Raw genomic sequence first — 19,164 nt, 5'->3', positions numbered from 1 at the left:
TTAACAAAAGTATCAGCTGGGCGCCTAGATTCAAAACTCGGGGCTTTGCACACTTTCCAGCAGGAGAGAGCCCCCAGCAAAGTTAAAAAAAGTAAAGTGGGGAAATATGGGTTGTTAGACGACCCTTTGCATATCCCATATAGTCTGCTTTAAAGCTCTTTGCCCCTCTCTCTACCCTTCTTGCAATGAACAGACCACACACTATTAAGTAAGTTTAAAATGCTTTACTTACTAAATCTAAAGGTCTGATTCATGAGTTGTTCCATGCAGCAGCAAGAGAACACAAGTAACAAAATACAGAAGGTACAGTGGTGCCTCGCAAGACGAAAGTAATTCGTTCTGCGAGTCGCTTCGTCTGGCGATAATTTGGTCTTGCGAAGCGCGGTTTGCCGCAGGAAAAACAAAAACAACAAAAGCTGAAAAACTTCGTCTTGCGAAGCGCAGCCATAGAAAACTTTGTCTTGCGAGTCACCAAAAACATCGCAAAACACTTTCATCTTGCGAGTTTTTCGTTGCACGAGGCATTCGTCTTGCTAGCTTTTTGTTGCGCGAGGCATTCATCTTGCGAGGTACCACTGTACAGTGATACCTCGGTTTAAGAACAGTCCTGTTTACGAACTATTCGGTTTACGAACTCCGCAAAACCGGAAGTAGTGTTTCTACTTTCCTTCGGTCTAAGAAGGGTTACCGGCGGCGGGAGGCCTCATTAGGTAAAGCGCACCTCGGTTTAAGAACGGTTTCGGTTTAAGAACGGACTTCCGGAATGGATTAAATTTGTAAACCAAGGTACCACTGTAGTTTCAAACATGCATGTCCTGAGCTTGGAGAAAGTTCAGGCATGTCCATCCTGGTCGTTTACATGGTGCAAAGAGAATGGGAGAAAAGAAAAGAAGCAGCTTCACACTGTCCCTCACGGAGTCTGAGTCTGAGAAGAGAACCCTTTGGGTGCCAACTAGCACTCATGTGTAGTTATGTTTGAATGCAGTTTCCTCCAGCCCACCCCACAACTCCCCTGTGAGGAAAGGTTACAACATTGAGACTTTTTAGAGGAGACATGATCACAGTGTATAAAATCATGCATTGTGTGGAGAAAGTGACAGATGTTTTTCTCCCTCTCTCATGACACTAGGGTGGAATCTACACACATATAAAAACGATGTGAAAATGCTTTGTTAAAAAACATTTTCAAAATATATATTGAATTTGCCACTTGCTCACCATCGTCATCTAGTGTCACATTTGTACAATGCACTTAAAACGTTATATTTGCAGCTGTATTATAGCTGAGTCTTAGAACTCATGGACATCCAGTTAAGCCAAATGTTGGAAAATTAATGACTGGGAAAAGTAAGGACTTCTCCACCCAGCGCCAAGTTAAATTGTGGAATTTGATGCTGCAAAATGTAGTGATAGTCACCGCTTCCTAGATAAATTTATGGTGGGAAAGTCTATCAATGGCTGCAGGCCACAATGGCTATGCTTTCCCTCCACTGTTGGAGGCTGTATGGCTCTGAATACCAGTTGCAGGGAACAGCAAGTGTGGAGACGCCTGCTGTGCTCACGCCCTGCTTGCAGGCTACTGAAGGATCTGGCTGGCCACTGTGAAAATGCTGGACTAGATAGGCCTTTCGCCTGATCTGGCAGAGCTCGTATGTTTGGGCCCTTTGTGGTGAGCCTGGTCCAAATTTGGCCCTTCCTACAGCTTTGCAATCCACAATGTAAAGCTTGGTCCTTAGAACCCAGATGCCAACCTTATTTTAAACCTAAGGGGATATACTGGAGGAAATGCTATTCTTGAACTTTGTCGACTGTTGAGCACACCAATGGCACTATATTGGAAAATAATAACAACGATAACAACTTAATGTCACATTTGGCTCTGTTAACTGTGGTGCCCAAAACTGGACACAGTACTCCAGGTGAGGTCTGACCAGAGCAGAATACAGTGGTACTATTACTTCCCTTGATCTAGAATGCTATACTCCTATTGATGCAGCCCAGAGTGTGGCCCTCTGGATTTTGCTGGACTCCAGCTCCCATCATCCCCAGCCAGCATTACCAATGCTTAGGGATGAGAAGAATTGTAGTTCTACAGAATCTGTAGGGCCACAGGTTCATCACCCCTGCCCTACAACATACTGAAAATATGGGCCCCAAAGAGGGTTGATCTCTCCACATTTGTTGTCCCTAGCTAAGCTCTCATGTCTTCAAACCCTGTTGGATTTCTGCATATTTCACACCTGCCACAGAGTGATGTGTCAGAAGAGGGGAGAATGGTAACTCTCCAAAACTGCATCTAGGAATTGTATTGACCCAAGTATTGACCCATTTACCTGCATGTGCATTCTTCTAGATAGAATGTGTATTAGGGACATTGAGGATACATTTAAAGCACATACTTCCCCACGAACAAATCTGAGAACTGTAGTTTGCCCCTTATAGGCCCAAAAAATTCTCAGCACTTTTAAAAAGCTTCAGTTCACAGGATTTGTTGTTGGGGCGAAACGTGCTTTATTCCGGAGTCTTCGCTTTAAAGCCTATTCACATACACGAGCTGCGGTTTGTTAAGGGTGCTGGGAACTGTAGCTCCGTGGGGGAGGGGTAAACTACAGTTCCCAGGATTCTTTGGTGGGCGGAATAATGTGGTTCAAATGCATGATGTATACAGTACTCAGAGAACATGCAACAGCTAAAAAACAATCGGATTGAACGGAAGGCTTGCTTGAAGGGCCAGGGGCCACGGGGAAGCCCCTTCCTCTCATTCCCCCAATTTCCACCTCCCCCCACTTTCCGAAATCTCTCATCCCCTTGCCATAGCTGCCAAGTTTTCCCTTTTCTCGCGAGGAAGCCTATTCAGCATAAGGGAAAATCCCTTTAAAAAAGGGATAACTTGGCAGCTATGCCCCTTGCGCAAGCAGCAGGGGGCCGCGTTAGGGACCTGGTTATGTAGCCTTAAGAGAAACCCACCTTAAATACGGATATATAGATATATACAGTATAGCTTAGGGGACAAAACAATACAACGAGGAAGAACCGGGTTAGGGATGCTTTGAGACACATTTTTTTTTTTTGGGGGGGGGAGGGGTGTCCAGTGAATCACTGCCTCTCCTCCCCTCCCCTCTTTTTCTCTCTTCCCTCCCCCCCCCAGCTGCAAAAATAGAGCACGTCCCCTTTAAATTTACCCAGGAGCCCTTAAAGGAGCCCCAGGGGCCCCGGGGGGAAAGGCATCCCCACCCTGCTAACCGGAGCCTGCCTGGCTCTGCTCCTTCTTTTTCGGCCGTGGAAACGGAGCCTTGATGCAAGTCGATTAAAAGCGGTGGGGGGAGGAAAAAAAATTGCCATTTATCCATATATATTTATATTTTAAGAAATCGGGGGGGGGGGGTAGAGAAAGGGGGGAATATTGCAACGGATCCGAGAGAATCCATAGCTTAGCGAAGAGCAGCGAAGCCGGGAAGGTTATTTGTGTGCATCGAGGTGGGGGGGTGGAGATGAATCCCTAGGCAGGGAGGGAGGGAGCCAAGCATGGAGCGGCCCCCCAGCCTTTGCATCAAGCTCGAGCCCCAGGATCCAGGTGAGTACAAAAGGCCCCCTCTTTGGGGGGAATATATGCGGGCCCCCCACCTCTTTTCCACGCCACCTGCTGGTCGTGTGTGTGAGAGTTGGAAAGTGGCACCCCCCGAAAAAAAAATACCTGGTCGGTGTTGGTAGGGGTGTGTTTGTTGTGGGGGGTGTTGCAAGTTTGCCCAGCTGGGCAGGGAGAAGGAAGTCGGTGGGGGGTGCGGGTGGAGGAAGAGCGATGGCCCCTTTAAGACCCCCCCCTCCCCGCCTTCCTCCATCTTCCCGGGCACTTCAGTCCTGGACGGATTCCTGCCTCTCCCATTCAAAAAAATAGCGACGAGGGATTGAGCACAAAAGGAACCGGAGCTGCCAAGAATCAAATGACGTGGAAAGGGGGGAGCCGTCTCTCCCTGAAGGGGTGTGTGAGTGTTTCTTTGGACCTCACCCTTGAAGATCAGGAAGACTTGGGGGGGGGGAGTTTGGCTCCTCCTTTGGGGAAACCCCTCCCCCCACGCCCAGTTTGGACAAACCCCTCTCAGCCCCCAGGTGTGGTTTTGTGGGCCTGTCACTTTGAGGGGTCCTGCTGCCCATTTGAACCCCCCCCCACTTCCAATGTTGAATACAGCACCCCTCTCTTTTCCTCTGTACTCCTGTAAAGTCTGTTACTCCTGCATTTCAGGGGGTTGGACTAGATGACCCTGATACCCCTTCCAGCCCTAGGGTTCCACCACTTCAACCTTGCTTTCACAAAGTGACACAACATCTTCGCTTCCGGCCAGCAAGTCTCGCACCACCTCCCCACCCCCGCCCCCTCTGTTGTTTTGCCCCCTGTCAAAACATTTGCACTGTATCCTCCTTGCAGCCGGGGACCTATCCTTGTTGTTAATCCATTGTGCTAATCCTAACCACCACCACCTTACTCTCAGCAGCTCTTTAATTCTTTTTTTTCAAACGCCAAAGAGGAAGAGGTTTTGTTGCAGGCTCCACTCATTATTATTATTACTACCGTATTATTATTATTGAAGGTGAGTGTTTGTGTTTCCCCAGAAGAGTCGCTGTTCCCAGAAGAGGCGGCCGATTCGCAAAGCAGCGGCGAGCTGCGCTCTGGACACGCCCTGCGTCCCTCTGGGAATGGCCTCGTGCGAGGGACCGCCGTCAAGGACCCCTCTGCCCTCCTCTCCGGAGGCCGCAAGTACTCTGATCACTGCGAGGAGCGGGCGTCGAGGCCTGGCAAGAGCCGCATCCCCGGGCGTGACCACCGGCGCTACTACCATGAGCACTGGAGGGCAGAGTACCTGATGGACTTCAACGCCGCCCGGCATGGCATGATTTGCATGGTCTGCGGCAGCTCTCTGGCCACCCTCAAGCTCAGCACCATCAAAAGGCACATCCGCCAGAAGCACCCGTACTCCCTGGCCTGGAGCGCCCACGAGAAGGAGGTCATCATGAACAGCTGGGACGCCCACCTGGGCCTCGAGGCAGAGAGCGACGGAACCAGAGAGCACCCCGGTGCGCCCGAGGCTCAGGAGGAGGGCCATGGTAGGGGAGCCTAAGTTAGCGGGTTTGTGGATCATCTTCATCGTAGCCACGGATAGCCTTATCCTCTGTGTGTTCGTCTAACCCAGGCATCCCCGAAGTTGGCCCTCCAGATGTTTTGGGACTACAATTCCCATCATCCCTGCCCACTGGTCCTGTTAGCTACGGATGATGGGAGTTGTAGTCCCAAAACATCTGGAGGGCCGAGTTTGGGGATGTCTGGTCTAATCCCACCCCCTTTTTAAATTAATACTATCAGAAATGGTATATGTTTCTTCCATAGTGGTAATTTTTCTTCAATGACAATATTTATTTTTTGGGGCCATAAAAATTGTTCCTTGACCAGATGACAAAACCCTCAAAAAAAACCCTGACAACTAAATTTTTTTTATAGGTTTCATTAAAAGAGTGTCATGTTTCTAGTGTTTGTAGAACTTCAGATATGAGGCACATACCTCCAAAAATATTCCAAAACATTTATCATCATATCCTCCCCCCCAAAAAAAAATCAACATAGATTTCTTCTTGACTCCCCCCCCCTTTCCTGATGTTTGTTTTCCACTTCTTTTTCTTAGCTGTTTTACAGTACACGTGTTTTTATTATCTAAACTTCACTATCCTTAGTTCTTTTAGTAATCCACTGCTTATGTTTCAATTCCTGCCCGGAACTTCATGTATGGATGATACTATGATAGCGGTAGATAATCCTGACAACTAAATTTCTTAACACAGTGAGAGGTTGGATTTCCACTGTGGAGACTGAGGATATAAATGTTTCTGCCAAATGCTGTTTGACTCCCATCATTCCCAGCCACTTGGGAGTTGAAGTCCAACAGCAAAGGTTTTGTGCTAAGTCAGGCCATTGCCTCTTTCTAGCTCAGTATTGTTTACATCATGGGTAAGGAGCCTCCAGCCTGTGGGCCAATCCTGGCCTCCCGGGGGTGGGTTGGTTCTGATTTGGTCAGTGAGGTCATTTCCCCCCAAGCCACGCCCACTTTCTAATCGGCTGGTTGGAATCAGCTGATGGATGGGGTTCACTTGTGTGTTGGCTACACCTGCCAGTTTCCCATTCTGCACTGACTGGCAGCAGCTTTCTAGGCTTTCAGACAGGGAATCTTTGCCAGCCCTGCCTGAGGAAGCCATTGGGAATTGAACTTTGTGGATGAAAGACAAGATGATCTCTGTTTTCCCTCCCTGGGGACCCATGAACCTTTTTTTTACAGTTGGATTTTCCTTTTATCCTCCCTTTTTATAAAAAGAAGTGGCCACTCCAAGCAGATAGGGAGGTTTTATTTTTATCTTTTTGTGAAGATTTTTAATTTGATTTTATAGTGTATAATTTAATTTTTGTGAAGGTTTTTAATTTGATTTTATAGTGTATATAAAAGAGAACGGATGAAAATGAAAAGATAAAAAGCAGAACGATAAAAACAGGCATGTAGAATAAGTGCAGTGTACGTGGGTTAAAAAAACACAAAGCCCAGGTAAATATTGTTGTGATCTGATTATCATCATTCCAGATTTGCCAAGGTGGTGATGGGGGGTTGTCTTGAAAACGACGGTTCCCTTGTATATGTCATAAAGGAATGCCAAATCATATGTCTGGAGGTTTTAGGCTTTTCAAAATCTCAAATTATGTGTGATTCCCCCCCCCATTATAGCTATATTCCAGAGTGGGTGGTACCAAGTGTTCAGCATAATATTTTGGGCTGTTTCCCCCCTGAGTTTCAATTACTATTCAAGCTGCCACAATCCTATATATATAAGACCAATTCTTCTGATACTTTATCTACTATCATCATCAAACATACCAGTAACATTAATTTTGGATGGCAGAGAACAGTTTATTTAGTAATGTTCATCATCTCTGACAAAATTAGATTCCGAAAAGCAGACAAGAAGGTTCACCTGCTCTCCACCTGCCTTGCTTCTGTACAGGTGGAGAATTTCCGCTGAGTAGCGGCCGCAGGAGGCGCCGTGGGCCAGGACCCCTCTCCTCTCGTGGGGGGCGACGGCCGTCCGGCCTGGCCTTGAAAGCCTCCCCAGGAGGGGAAGAGCAGAACTTGGAGCGCTACCTCAAAGAATCTCTGCAGAGCTGGTTCCAGTCTGAGTTCCTGATGGACTACGACCCTCAGGGCAACCGCCTCTTCTGCATGATGTGCGGCTCTTCGCTGCCCAGCCTCAACTTGGACGACATCAAGAGGCACGTCATGGACGCCCACCCCAGCTCGCTTGGCTTCAGCCCTGCCGAGAAGGCCAGCATCCTGGAGACTTGGAACGCCCGGGCCGTGGTACCGCCTGCCGAGGGCACAGGGGAGGCACCAGTGGGTGAGGCAGGAAGTGAGCAGAGGGCGGGAGGGGAGGGCCGGAAGCAGAGCGCCGGAATTAGAACAATATTTCAGCTGGCCTGCAAATGACATGATGGTGCAGGTGGCGGGAAAGTAAATAAATACAGCCGTACCTTGGTTGACGAGCACCTTGCGACTTGAACATTTTGGCTCCCAAACGCCGCAAACCTGGAGGTGAGCGTTCCGGTTTGCGGACGTTCTTTGGAACCCAAATGTCCAACGCAGCTTCCGATGGGCTGCAGGAGCTTCCTGCAGCCAGCCGGAAGCCGTGCCTTGGTTTCCAAACATTTTGGAAGTCGAACGGACTTCCGGAACTGATTCCATTTGACTTCCGAGGTACCACTGTAAATGGAGAACGCGGAGGATGAAGAAACTGGCGGAAGAGGCTGTCTGAGACCTCACAAAGGCCACACGAGCAAGGCAGAAGCGGCTTTGTCATGCTGGCCACATGACCTGGAAGCTATATGCCGGCTCCCTCGGCCAGTAAAGCGAGATGAGCACTGCAACCCCAGAGTCGTCTGCGACTGGACCTAATGGTCAGGGGCCCCTTTACCTTTTTACAAATCTTAGCACCCTTAGCATGTCACTATTCCCAGAATTACAAACGGGTGGTCGTTACTGCGGATGAATTGGCTCAGAGCAGAGGCTGTGAAGTGAGGCACATATAGAGGGCAAGACAAGAACCTTGGTAGTACTACACACAGATTCTGCTTTACGAATAATAATAATAATAATAATTTATTATTTATACCCCGCCCATCTGGCTGGGCCTCCCCAGCTACTCTGGGCGGCTTCCAACAAATGAGAAACAGCGAACATTCACCTGTCCAAATTTGAGGAATGACTACCCAAACATCGCTAGAAACATCGCAAATTCAGATACTTGAACAGAGAGCATCTTCTACTTCCTTGCTTGCCATTTGCTGGTTGGCGGAGCAATGAAGTGAGTGAGGGGGAGCGATCAGACAAATCAGAGAGCATTTTTTTCTGTTTTTCGGTGGGAGGTCAAAATTCAAGATTAGAATTTTTCAAATATTAGGGGGGGGGAATCAAAATTAGAAATTTCCCCAAAGGACTCAATGGACATCATTGACTCCTTATGAAAACGCTGGGCTAACGATCGATTTGCAGGGGACACTGTGTGTTCGGTAAGCAGGACCGTTGTGTAATTAAATCTGTCCTCTTGTCCCCCCGCTTTCCCACTCCTTCCTGGATCCACCCCAGAAGCAGAGTCCGAGCCGTCCCCGCAGGACCTGACGAAGAAGGAGATGGACCCTCCCACGTCTCCAGACCAGCCTGCTGGCGAGGACGGCTCCGAGGAGGCCGGCGCTTGGGACTCGGAAGAGAGCGGCCTTCCCGCCCCGGCCCGGGGGAGGGACCACCGCCGCTACTTCCAGGAGCACTGGCGGGTGGAGTACTTGATGGACTACAACGGCTCGCGCCACGGCCTGGTGTGCATGGTGTGCGGGAGTTCCTTGGCCACGCTCAAGATGAGCACCATCAAGAGGCACATTCAGCAGAAGCACCCGGACTCCACCCAGCTGAGCCACCACGTCAAGGCCCTCATCGTGGAGGAGTGGAACCAGAAGGTGGCCCGCCTGGCAGACGCGGAAGACTCCTTGCCCGAAACAGACGGCGAGGCAGACAAAGGTAAGGGGGGGCAGGCGGTGTTTCAAATCCCCCAGGTGCATTTTGCTCCTGGTGCAGGCCTCATTGCGACTACGTGGAGATTTCAGGCTGGAGAATTGGAAGAGATCACAAGGGTCATCTAGTGCACCCCCTGCAATGCAGGATCCCCCCCCATTGTGGGGCTCAAACCCACAACCCTGGGATTAAGAGCTTTATTCTTAATATACGTTGCAGGGAACTAGGCAGAGGGCCTCCTCGGTAGTGGCACCCGCCCTGTGGAAAGCCCTCCCATCAGATGTCAAAGAGATAAATAACTACCTGACATTTAGAAAACATCTGAAGGCAGCCCTGTTTAGGGAAGTTTTTAATGTGTGACATTTTAATGTATTTTAATCTTTGTGGAAGCCGCCCCGAGTGGCTGGGGAAACCCAACCGGATAGACGGGGTACAAATAATAAATTATTACTATTATTACTATTCTCCGCCGTCTGAGCTATCCCAACTACTCCCTGACGTGCCAGGGAAAGCATTCAAAATGTGCTTGTGCTTGTGCGCCTGCAGGCTGGAGTTGTACAGTCCCTCCTCTGGATCCTACTCCCCGATTTCTGCCTTGTTTTTCTGCGTGAATATGTTTCCTCTGAGACGACGATAAAAAATGAGTTAGATCAGGCATAGGCAAACTCAGCCCTCCAGATGTTTTGGGACTACAACTCCCATGATCCCTAGCTAACAGGACCAATGGTCAGGGATGATGGGAATTGTAGTCCCAAAACATCTGGAGGGCCGAATTTGCCTATGCCTGGGTTAGATTATCATAACAAAATGGGTGGGGCTCTTTCACGGAGGGTAGTATAGCAGCAGGGCTATTAGCAGGAAAGCTAAAAGACATGGCACATAAGGAAAAGGGATTGAGGAGGGAGGAGGAAAAAGACCGCACTTGGACTCCCAGCTTGATGGTTTCCCAGATGCTTTATTTCACAGTTCAGCATGCGGTTTAATAATAGTAATAGTGATAATAATTAAATATAAATATATAAATACGACAGTCCTGTCTAAGTTGCAGAGATTACTCCTGGCTGGACTGTGATCTCCCCGCTGTTCTTCTTCTGTTCCTCCAGTGGAATCTCAGGCGGCTTGCAACCCCCCTTTGTCCCCTGAGGAATCTCAAGAGGGCGGGACAATGCCTGCAGGAGAGGAAGAAGAAGAGGAAGAGGCCCCCGCAGCAGGAAGACTAGCTCCCTCTCAGCAATCCTCGGAGGCTGCGTCTTCACTGGCCAGTGCCCCGTCCCGGCGGGGTCAGCGCCGGAACTACCAGCCGCGCTGGCGGGTAGAGTACCTGATGGATTACGACGAGCAGCGGCACGGGCTAGTGTGTATGGTGTGTGGGGGCACGTTGGCAACCCTTAAAGTGAGCACCATCAAGCGGCACATCCTTCAGGTCCACCGGTTCTCCCTGGAGTTCACGGCGCTGGAGAAACAGACCATCCTCGATGCCTACGCCGAAAACGGGCCGGCTCAGAATCCCAGGAACATGGGTACAAAGACCTCCCCCAGCCCGGACTCTGAGCCTGCCGATGTCAAGCCAAGTGTACAAGGTGCAGGGAAAATGGGGTTTGGTTACAATTTGCCGGTATGTACGGTGTAGCCCGTGGACGTGGACTGCCCTCGTGGGGGCAGGGTGGACTCCGTTTACCGACGAACTCGACTTGTTTGTTTTCCTCCCCACCCCTTCCTCCTATGGATGGCAGAATTCCCCTTTGGAATTCTCAGGTTTCGGAATTCTGCGACTGGAATCGGATAGTGCAGAATTCTGCAACTGGAAGCGAATAATGCAGACGCCGGGGAAGTCTTGGTTTTGCTTTGTCTTTGTTTCTCTCTGCACAGCATCCGTTTTGATTTGCATGTTCTGTTCTAGTGATAAAGGGTTTCTTAAAGGTGTTTTCACCCCCCCCCCCGCCCCCAAAGCCCCTTTTCTCTGCACCTGGATTTTTTTTGTGCTCCCAACTATTTTGGTAAGGTTTCGGAAAGGTAGGTGGTGTGGCGGGGGGACGCTTCGGTATTTTCTGAAGTGAGGATGGTCTGAAAGAGCACTGTCGCGCGGGGGGGGGGGCAGGTGCACTTAATCGAGCCTCGCGGCCTGGAGGTTCCTGTGGGAAGCAAAGTTGCTGCTACTGTAAGGTGGGGCATCTCTTTTTCAGCCTGAGGGCCGCATTCCCTTCTAGGAATTTTGGCAGTGGTGGGCGGAGCCAGAGCCAAAAATGGGAGGAGCAACACACACAGGTAAATGCTCCCTGTGGTTTTCGCACCCTGCTCCAAGGCATCAAGGGCCGGGTGGTTTGATAGCTAGGCCTCTCCTTCTGGTCTGTTTGGGCCAGGCCTCAACTGAGCCACACCCAGCTGCCCTATGTGCGAAATAGATGACATGAGATGTGGAGGAGATAAAGATGTCATTCGGCCGGAGGAGGGTTTGCAGTTGCCAGAAGCCTGCTGTGCCCTGGGGTTTTTGTTTTTTTGCAAGCCGCCCACCCCAAGCAGGTAATCATTGGCCCTTTGTGGCCTGTTCCTTTACCCACACGGTGACCTGACGCCATTGCGACACCAAGCAGTTGACGAGTAGCTGCCCAATGTGGTGGGTGGTAAGATCCAGTACCTCCCTCGCAAGCTGTGCCACGAAGAATTCCCATGTCCTCCACAAGTGCCTAGGCCTCGATTTGAGGCTGTGTATCATATAGCCAAAGGGTGAACAAATTACGGCCCTTGTCCCCCATCCCATACCTAGAATATTGCAGAACTTGTAAGAGGCCCTCCTGCTTGATGCAGCATAGGCCGTGCTTAATACACATTGTTAAAATATTTGAAAAGAGGAGTTGGGCTTGTTGTGAGCATTTCCCCTGTGATTGCACTTAAGTTGGCCATTTTGGACTCTCAGATGAATTGAGCAATTCGGCACTTCCTGGACTGTACTATGCCAGGTTCTGGGGCGGGGACGACGACCCTACAACTAGGTTGAATCTGTCATGTGCTAACTTTCTACATGCAGGGAGGCCTCCCCCCCCCCAATTCTACCTACAATGGAACAGTCCAGAAAAATGTCACCTTGAGTCGCTGAGAGCGTCCCTATATCCTGATTTGCATTTATAGCATTCTGTCATTGGATTTTAATTTCGATCCATGTCTTTCCAAGTCCCTACCCCTAAAACCTTTTACTCTGGTGTAAGTGAATTAGGAGGACGTGGACTACTTTATTTGCTGTTGCTCTTCCTCGTAAAAAGATGTGAATTGACATAGGACACTTAACTTTTCCTGGTCTGTTTGCTCCTGGTGAACATCTGCTGAGCAAGTTTCAGTTCAACCCCCCAGCACCTGCAGGTAGGGCTGGGAGAGAACCCAGAACCCCGGAGAGCTGCTGCCAATCAGTGTAGACAGCACTGAGCTAGATGGACCCAAAGGTCTAACTCTGTATAAGGCAGATTCTTGTGATCAAGGCGTAGTCCCCCCTTTCCAGATCCAATCCCACTTCAAAACAAACAGCCACACCTGTGGGTCTCAATAGGACGATGTATACTGCACCCAAATTTATCTGTCTAAAAAGCTTAGAATTATGCAAGGGGGGGGGGTTTTGCAATGCTTGCCCTACTCAGAAGTGACCCATTGAAGTTTACAGACATGACTAATTTACACAGAGCAGACCCACCAAAATTGACAAACGTAAGGATTTTCTCAAAATGGATTTTTTTTAAAAAAAGAACAACAGCACTATTTGTAGCAGAAATGCCAGAACAGGGTTAAATCAGGGTTTCTCCAGCTGTTTCGGGACTACAATTCCCATCATCCCTGACCACTGGTCCTGCTAGCTAGGGATGATGGGAGCTACAGTCCAAAAAGAGCTGGTAACCCAAGTTTGGGAAACCCTTGGTTAGATGAAATTAGGAGACTAAGGAAATGGGGTTGGTAAACTTTTTGCACAGGGGTCCCCAAAACTAAGGCCCGGGGGCCGGATGTGGCCCAATCGCCTTCTAAATCCGGCCCGCGGACGGTTCGGGAATCAGCATGTTTTCACATGAGTAGAATGTGTTCTTTTATTTAAAATGCATCTCTGGGTTATTTGTGGGGCCTGACTGGTGTTTTTACATGAGTAGAATGTGTGCTTTTATTTAAAATGCATCTCTGGGTTATTTGTGGGGCATAGGAATTCGTTCATATTTTTTTTTTTCAAAATATAGTCTGTCCCCCAACAAGGTCCGAGGGACAGTGGACCGGCCCCCTACTGAAAAAGTTTGCTGACCCCTGCAAGTTTTGCACTTTGCCTTCCGGCAGCATAGCTGCCAAGTTCTCCCTTTTTTAAAGGGAAATTCCATTATGCTGAATAGGCTTCCTCGCGAGAAAAGGGAAAACTTGGCAGCTATGTCCGGCAGCGGGGACCCTAGTTCAGTGGCAGAGAATCTGCTTGTCATGCAGAAAATGCCAGATTTAATCTCTGCCGTTTCCAGGCAGGGCTGAGACATCTTGCTTGAAAAACTTAAACTGTTGCGTCCAGTCAATGTTGGCAGTTCTGAGCAAGATATACCAATGGTTTGATTTGGAGCTTCCTGTTTATAAATAGACCCTTTAACTCGAGAGGCAGGAGGACTGGAATCCTCACTGAAATGTGGTTGCTCAGTGATGGAACATCTGCTTTCCATTTGGAATATTGCAGGTTCACTCTCCACCATAAAGGGGCTGGGAAAGATCTGTGCTTCAGACTGAAGAGGGTCTGTGGCTGAGATGGGCAGCTCTAGGCCAAAGGAACAGAAGGATTTCAGCTGTGTTATGCTGGTTGAGTTGCTGAGCCTCTGCCCCTGCACAGGCCATGTGTCCAGTGTTACGGTAGTGGTGACCAGATGCGTTAGAAATAAATGAGGGCTACTGAAACTGAATTTAAAAAGTAGCTGAGCCCACAGCCATATATATATATATAAAGCAGGGACAATAAAAGCTGCACTTACAATCCAATTTGCTGATCCTTGCTGGAAATCAGAACGAGAGAATTGGAAGGGACCACGAGGATCATCTAGTCCAACCCCCTGCAATGCAGGAATCTTGCCCAACGTGGGGCTCGAACCCATGACCCTGAGATGAAGTGTCTCATGCTCTACTTTAATTCCATTTAAAGGAATGCCCCCCTTGCAGAGTTCCTCCCCCCTCCCCAGGTGAAAGTAGCAGTCACATTTTTTGCACAGCTGTTCTCCTTCAATCCCATCTTTCTAAATCAATAGCTTGGTCCTTTTCGTAGCTATCCTTGTGAAACGTGAACTCAGAGGTAAAATTTCAATAATGCCCGTTATGACCTTGTGACTGTGTTGGAGCCTCATCCGTGTCTCTTGTGAAAAGGTGTTTTGCATTAATATGGAGGGTTTTTAAAAGAATATTATATAAATATATATATATATATATATATAAGCACTAAGTTTTGTAAAACAGGTTATGTCAATAAATCCTAAAAATGATGCTATTTTAAAATGCAACCTAAGGCTCTGGGCTGTCTGTTTTTAATTGAAAGCAGGGTCGCCTTTTAGATTTCAATATTCTCCTCGATTAAGAACAGGGGTTCCTAAACTGTGGTCTTTGTGCCTTCAGTGGTCTGCAAGGTTTGTTGGGGTGGCTTGCATCGTGTCTGTAAAACACAATTACAAATTGCACAGCACATTACAATGGCTGCAACAGATAGAAAAAACATCTTTCAAGACCATCAGACGTTTTCAAGTGGTCTATGGGGAAAATAATGGGAACCATTGTAAAGCTTTTTGGGGGGTGGGGTGGGGACCTGTGTACTTCTGCTTGTTGCCATCTCCTACTCCCATCAACCTCTGGCAGCACAGCCTATGTTCAAGGATGATGGGAGTTGTTGGCAGGGAACAACTGGCAGGCCCCAGGATCCCCCCCTCACCTTGGTTCAGGTAATTGTTCACCTACTGGTAATACATTGAAATTAAAACACTGGGTTGGGAGATGGGAGTCCCTACCAGGGTGGGGGGAGGCTGGGCTATGCAGTACAATAAAACCTCGGTTGTCGAACGTAATCCGTTCCAGAAGACCGTTCGACTTCTAGGGTTGCCAGACTCAACAGAGGACAGGACTTCTGTGCCTTTAATTGCCCTGCTCTCTTTTGAGCCTGGAAACCTTAAAGAGAAACCAGCAGACCCTTTGTTTAATTTCCAAGGAAAGGGTCTGCTGGTTTCTCTTTTAAGGTTTCCAGACTCAAAAGAGAGCAGGGCAATTAAAGGCACAGAAGTCCTGTCCCCTATTGAGTCTGGCAACCCTATCGACTTCCAAAACGTTCGGCAACTAAGGCGCAAAGGGCTGCCAGCCATTTCCACTGAGAAAATTGAAAAACACGCAGTGGAAGCCGTTCGACTTCCGAGGCGTGTTGGAAAACGGAAGCAATTCCTTCTGGGTTTTCGGTGTTAAGCTTCCAAGGTTCCACTGTACTGGCTGAGATGCAGCAGTGCAGCAAAGTCCTTATGAGGCCACTTCATGCGGTTCAAGCCTTCACAAGCCATCCTGTGACGTTTCACTCATCGAATTGTAGAGTTGGAAGGGACCCTAAGGGTCCTCTAGTCCAACCCCCTGCAAATGCAGGGATCTCAATCATTGGATGCCAAAAGGCAGGTGGGGTGCCTTTCGTCAGACCCTTCGTTTGTGCATGTGGCTCACCATTGCCTGCTGAACATCCCAGGCCCATTAGCCGTGCTTCCGAGGGCTGATAGGAGCTGCAGCTCAGGAACATCTCTAGAGGACCAAGAGTTCCCCAACAAACCATCTAAAGCAGGCATAGGGCAAACTCGGCCCTCCAGATGTTTTGGGACTACAACTCCCATCATCCCTGACCCCTGGTCCTGTTAGCTAGGGATGATGGGAGTTGTAGTCCCAAAACATCTGGAGGGCCAAGTTTGCCCTATGCCTGATCTAAAGCAAGTACAGTATCCTTATTACTAATCAGAGCAGACCCGCTGCAATGAATGAACTTGCATTAGTCATGGCCATCAATTTCAACGGATCGACTCTCAGCAAGACTTGGCTGTTGTTATGCTTACCCTGTAAATATAATGGGTGGCAACCGACTGAATGTTACTCAGAGTAGAGCCATTGAAAATTAATGGGACCCCGGTCACGTCCATTAATTTCCCAGGAAGAACTTAAGCCGACAAGGTTTCTTGGAGTTTGTACATGTTGTGCTCTTTTTATTAACACCACATCAAATTGCATTTTTCCAGTCCTCTTCCGAACCTCACGCCAGGTTTCCTCCTGTACCCAAACTGGCACTACCATTCTTTTAGAATGCTGCACACACTGTACACAACAAACGCACACAAACGCAAAAGAGCTTCATTAGTAGTTTTTGTCGTTTTCTCCACCTACGTACAACTTACTTTCTTTTCTTCTTTTTTTAAAAAAAGCCTGCCGGGCACAAAGAGGTCGGTTCACGGTATTCAAACACAGCAGTTAACAGAACAGATGGAAGAGCCGAGCCAAAGGCTTCCAGTGCAGAGAAGAGGTCTTCAAAGGGGGTGGGAGTGGAGAGAAGAGTCATCAGGACAAGACAGTGCAAGATGCCTACTCAGGCTGGGCTGGGGGTGGGGTGGGGAGTGCAGAAGAACACCAGACATTCATGCACCTCTCACTAAGGTCTGCTGCTCCTATTCCACCTTAAAGAGACACACACACACAGCTCAAATTGCTTGGGTCTTAAAAAAAAAAAAGCCAATGGAACTATTTGTTGGATTGATTTATGGTCCTATTGTCTCTTTGCCAAACTTGCATGGGTGCATGCCCTCCAGGAGCTTTGCATCAAGGTCTGCAAAGCAAGGAAAGAGTGGGAACAGGCAATACGGGGCTGGGCTGGGCGGTAGCAGCCATTTTTGCGTGTGCAAAAAAACAGCAGCCTGGTGCTCTGCTCACGCCCATTTTCAGCACCACCTTCTAGCTGTTCCGTTTACAACAGGAAAGGTAGCAGCTGATGAAACGCAGCTGGACAAGGCGGAGGGATGACCAATCCTGGGAAGTTCCCTGGGGCCGAGGGCAGCACAGGCTCGCCTTCTTTGGATTTGTTAAGAAATATGTTGCCCTTCCCCAACTACTTTCCACTTGAGATCCATCAGCCTAGGGGGAGAAAAGGTGGTCCCTTCCATTTTAGCTGCCAACTTGACTCTCCCCCCCCCTTCCTCAGCCTTGGGCAGGAGGTGGGCTCCCTTTGGCCAAGCTGAATTTCAAATTTATTCCCCACCCCTCCAGCTGTCCATGGTCCCCTCTTTCATCTGAAAGCAGCAGCAGCACCACCACCAATTTTGCAGTGCCTGCTGGGGGGAATGGGCTTAACTTGGTGCAGACTGCCAGAAGAGGGAGTTTGACCGCAGATGGCACCTGTGGGTGATAAACCATCACAGAATCATGGAAGATTTGCTTCTCAGCAGGGAAGTCTTTTAAACCCCCCCCCCAAAAAAAAGCCTTTTAAATATCTGTAAGACTCTTCAAAGACAATCCTCCAGTCCCAAACATCTTTCTAAAACTGTAAACACACATGACATAGCTTGTGAAAGAGGGATCCCAAACTCTCGCCCTGAAACTGCTGTCCTTGAAGACTGCAGCTCGCCAGCCCAAAGGTGAGGGGCGGGGCGGGGGGAGGACAAAGATCAGGGTCAAGGTGTGTCAGTGCTCTGCAACTCAGCCCCTGCCCCCTGTCCTAGACTGGAAGTAAAGTGACTGGGGCATCACATGCAGAACTCTTGGTTTTTCGCCAGCTTGAGTTTTGCTTTTTACAGCAAAGTGTACAGCAGTTACAGACATTTTCATTTAAGAATAAGGGGTGGGGGAAGTAATCTGGATCAGGGTGGGGTAAGGAACTGATTTCTGTGGCTGGGGGTGGTGGTAAGGAAGGCAGAAGATGAACCAGACTAAAAGAGAACTGATGTCATTAAGGGAGACGGGGTGTGTGGAGAATTCCCCTTTCCATCAGTGAGGGTACATTTCGCTGGGGGTGGGAGATAAGTACTGGCTGGGTACTTTTTGAAGCTTTCATAAGCTTGCCCTCTTCGTTCAGGCCAGTTAGTCCATGGCAGAAAGATGGATGAGCCTGGTAAGAGACACTGCCTTAGTGGAACTAGGGAACATTGCACTTGAAGCAAATCTTGTCATTTTAAGGAGGCCAGGCCGGGGGGGGGGGGGGAGAACAAGGAAGGAGAGAGGAACAGACTACCTTCACCTTGCATCTATTTCAGCCTACCAAAGCTGGTTTTAGAAATGCTAATGTCCCATTGAGCAGAGAGCACATCTCTTAACATAAAAAGGAACACCCATTTTTGATGGCTTACTATAATGTTCCATCCAAGACAGGACACCAGAGCTGCTTTAGAGCCAAAGGGTGCCCCCTCCCCTCTTTTAAACTTCTGACACCAGTTCATGTTTAGTCCAGTGCATTCTGAACCCAGTGTTTAGGCTTTGGGGAGGGGGTGGATTTTTTAAAAACCTTTTTATATATATATACCGGTAAAAACATAATCAGTAAGCTTGGAATGCAGACGTCAAGCTGATTCGGCATGTTCCTTCATAGGTACAAGTAACAATGGTTATAACTATGACACAAGGGGTATTTTTTGTTTCGTTTTAGTTAACAGCTGAGTCCTGGCTCCTTGCAAGGTTATTCTGCCTTTTTCTTCACAACTCCAGGAAGCTTTGCTTGAATCCTGTGGGGGGGGGGGGAGAGAGAGAATAGGTGGGATTAGGTGCTGGGGGCACAGGAAACACGATGATGTTTGTGTCATTTTAGGTCCTGGTGTTAGATAAAGTGAACCGCGTCACACTTCTCAATATGGTATGAAATGACATGATGCTAACAGAAAGCAGATCTGGATCTGGTCAGTGCCTGGGTGGGGGACAAATGCAAGGCACACTATTCCTGAGTTTTACTGAATAAAGGTGGGGTATAAATAACAAAACACACTCAAACTCACACATCTCTCAAAAATGGACAGAAGATAGACCTTGCCAGTTGCATCTATTTGATGATGAAACAAGTGTTCTGGATTAGCTCCCATCCAGTCTTTGTGCCATTGTT

The 19,164-nt window shown here is 48.6% G+C and overlaps 2 protein-coding genes across 6 annotated transcripts in view; one reads left to right on the top strand and one right to left on the bottom strand.

Moving 5' to 3' along the window:
- The first annotated feature begins 3,396 nt into the window (after nucleotides 1-3,396).
- Nucleotides 3,397-14,578, top strand: ZFTA (zinc finger translocation associated). Of its 3 annotated transcripts, none has more exons than XM_088660012.1 (5): nucleotides 3,397-3,574; nucleotides 4,609-5,100; nucleotides 7,036-7,425; nucleotides 8,673-9,095; nucleotides 10,193-14,578. In XM_088660012.1, exons 1-5 carry the CDS (start codon nucleotides 3,526-3,528, stop codon nucleotides 10,717-10,719), a joined length of 1,881 nt encoding a protein of 626 aa, XP_088516138.1. In that variant the 5' UTR covers nucleotides 3,397-3,525; the 3' UTR covers nucleotides 10,720-14,578. The 3 variants fall into 3 exon arrangements, with proteins under 3 accessions (XP_088516138.1, XP_088516137.1, XP_034954750.2); XM_088660011.1 differs by having other exon boundaries at nucleotides 7,036-7,437; nucleotides 8,670-9,095; XM_035098859.3 differs by having other exon boundaries at nucleotides 3,398-3,574; nucleotides 8,670-9,095.
- Nucleotides 14,579-16,263: 1,685 nt separating this feature from the next.
- Nucleotides 16,264-19,164, bottom strand: part of RTN3 (reticulon 3) — a 41,546-nt gene continuing 38,645 nt past the window's right edge. For all 3 annotated transcript variants that reach the window (XM_035097771.3, XM_035097772.3, XM_035097773.3), the window contains one exon: nucleotides 16,264-18,793. In XM_035097771.3, coding sequence (XP_034953662.3) covers nucleotides 18,748-18,793 — 46 coding nt within the window. In that variant the 3' untranslated portion in view covers nucleotides 16,264-18,747. The remainder of the gene's footprint in view (nucleotides 18,794-19,164) is intronic.

The sequence above is a fragment of the Zootoca vivipara genome, chromosome 16 (genome assembly GCF_965207765.1).
Source record: "Zootoca vivipara chromosome 16, rZooViv2.hap1.1, whole genome shotgun sequence".
NCBI classification, from domain to species: Eukaryota; Metazoa; Chordata; class Lepidosauria; order Squamata; family Lacertidae; genus Zootoca; species Zootoca vivipara.
Note: the sequence above shows the minus strand (reverse complement) of the source record. Positions and strands in the feature narration are given on the sequence as shown.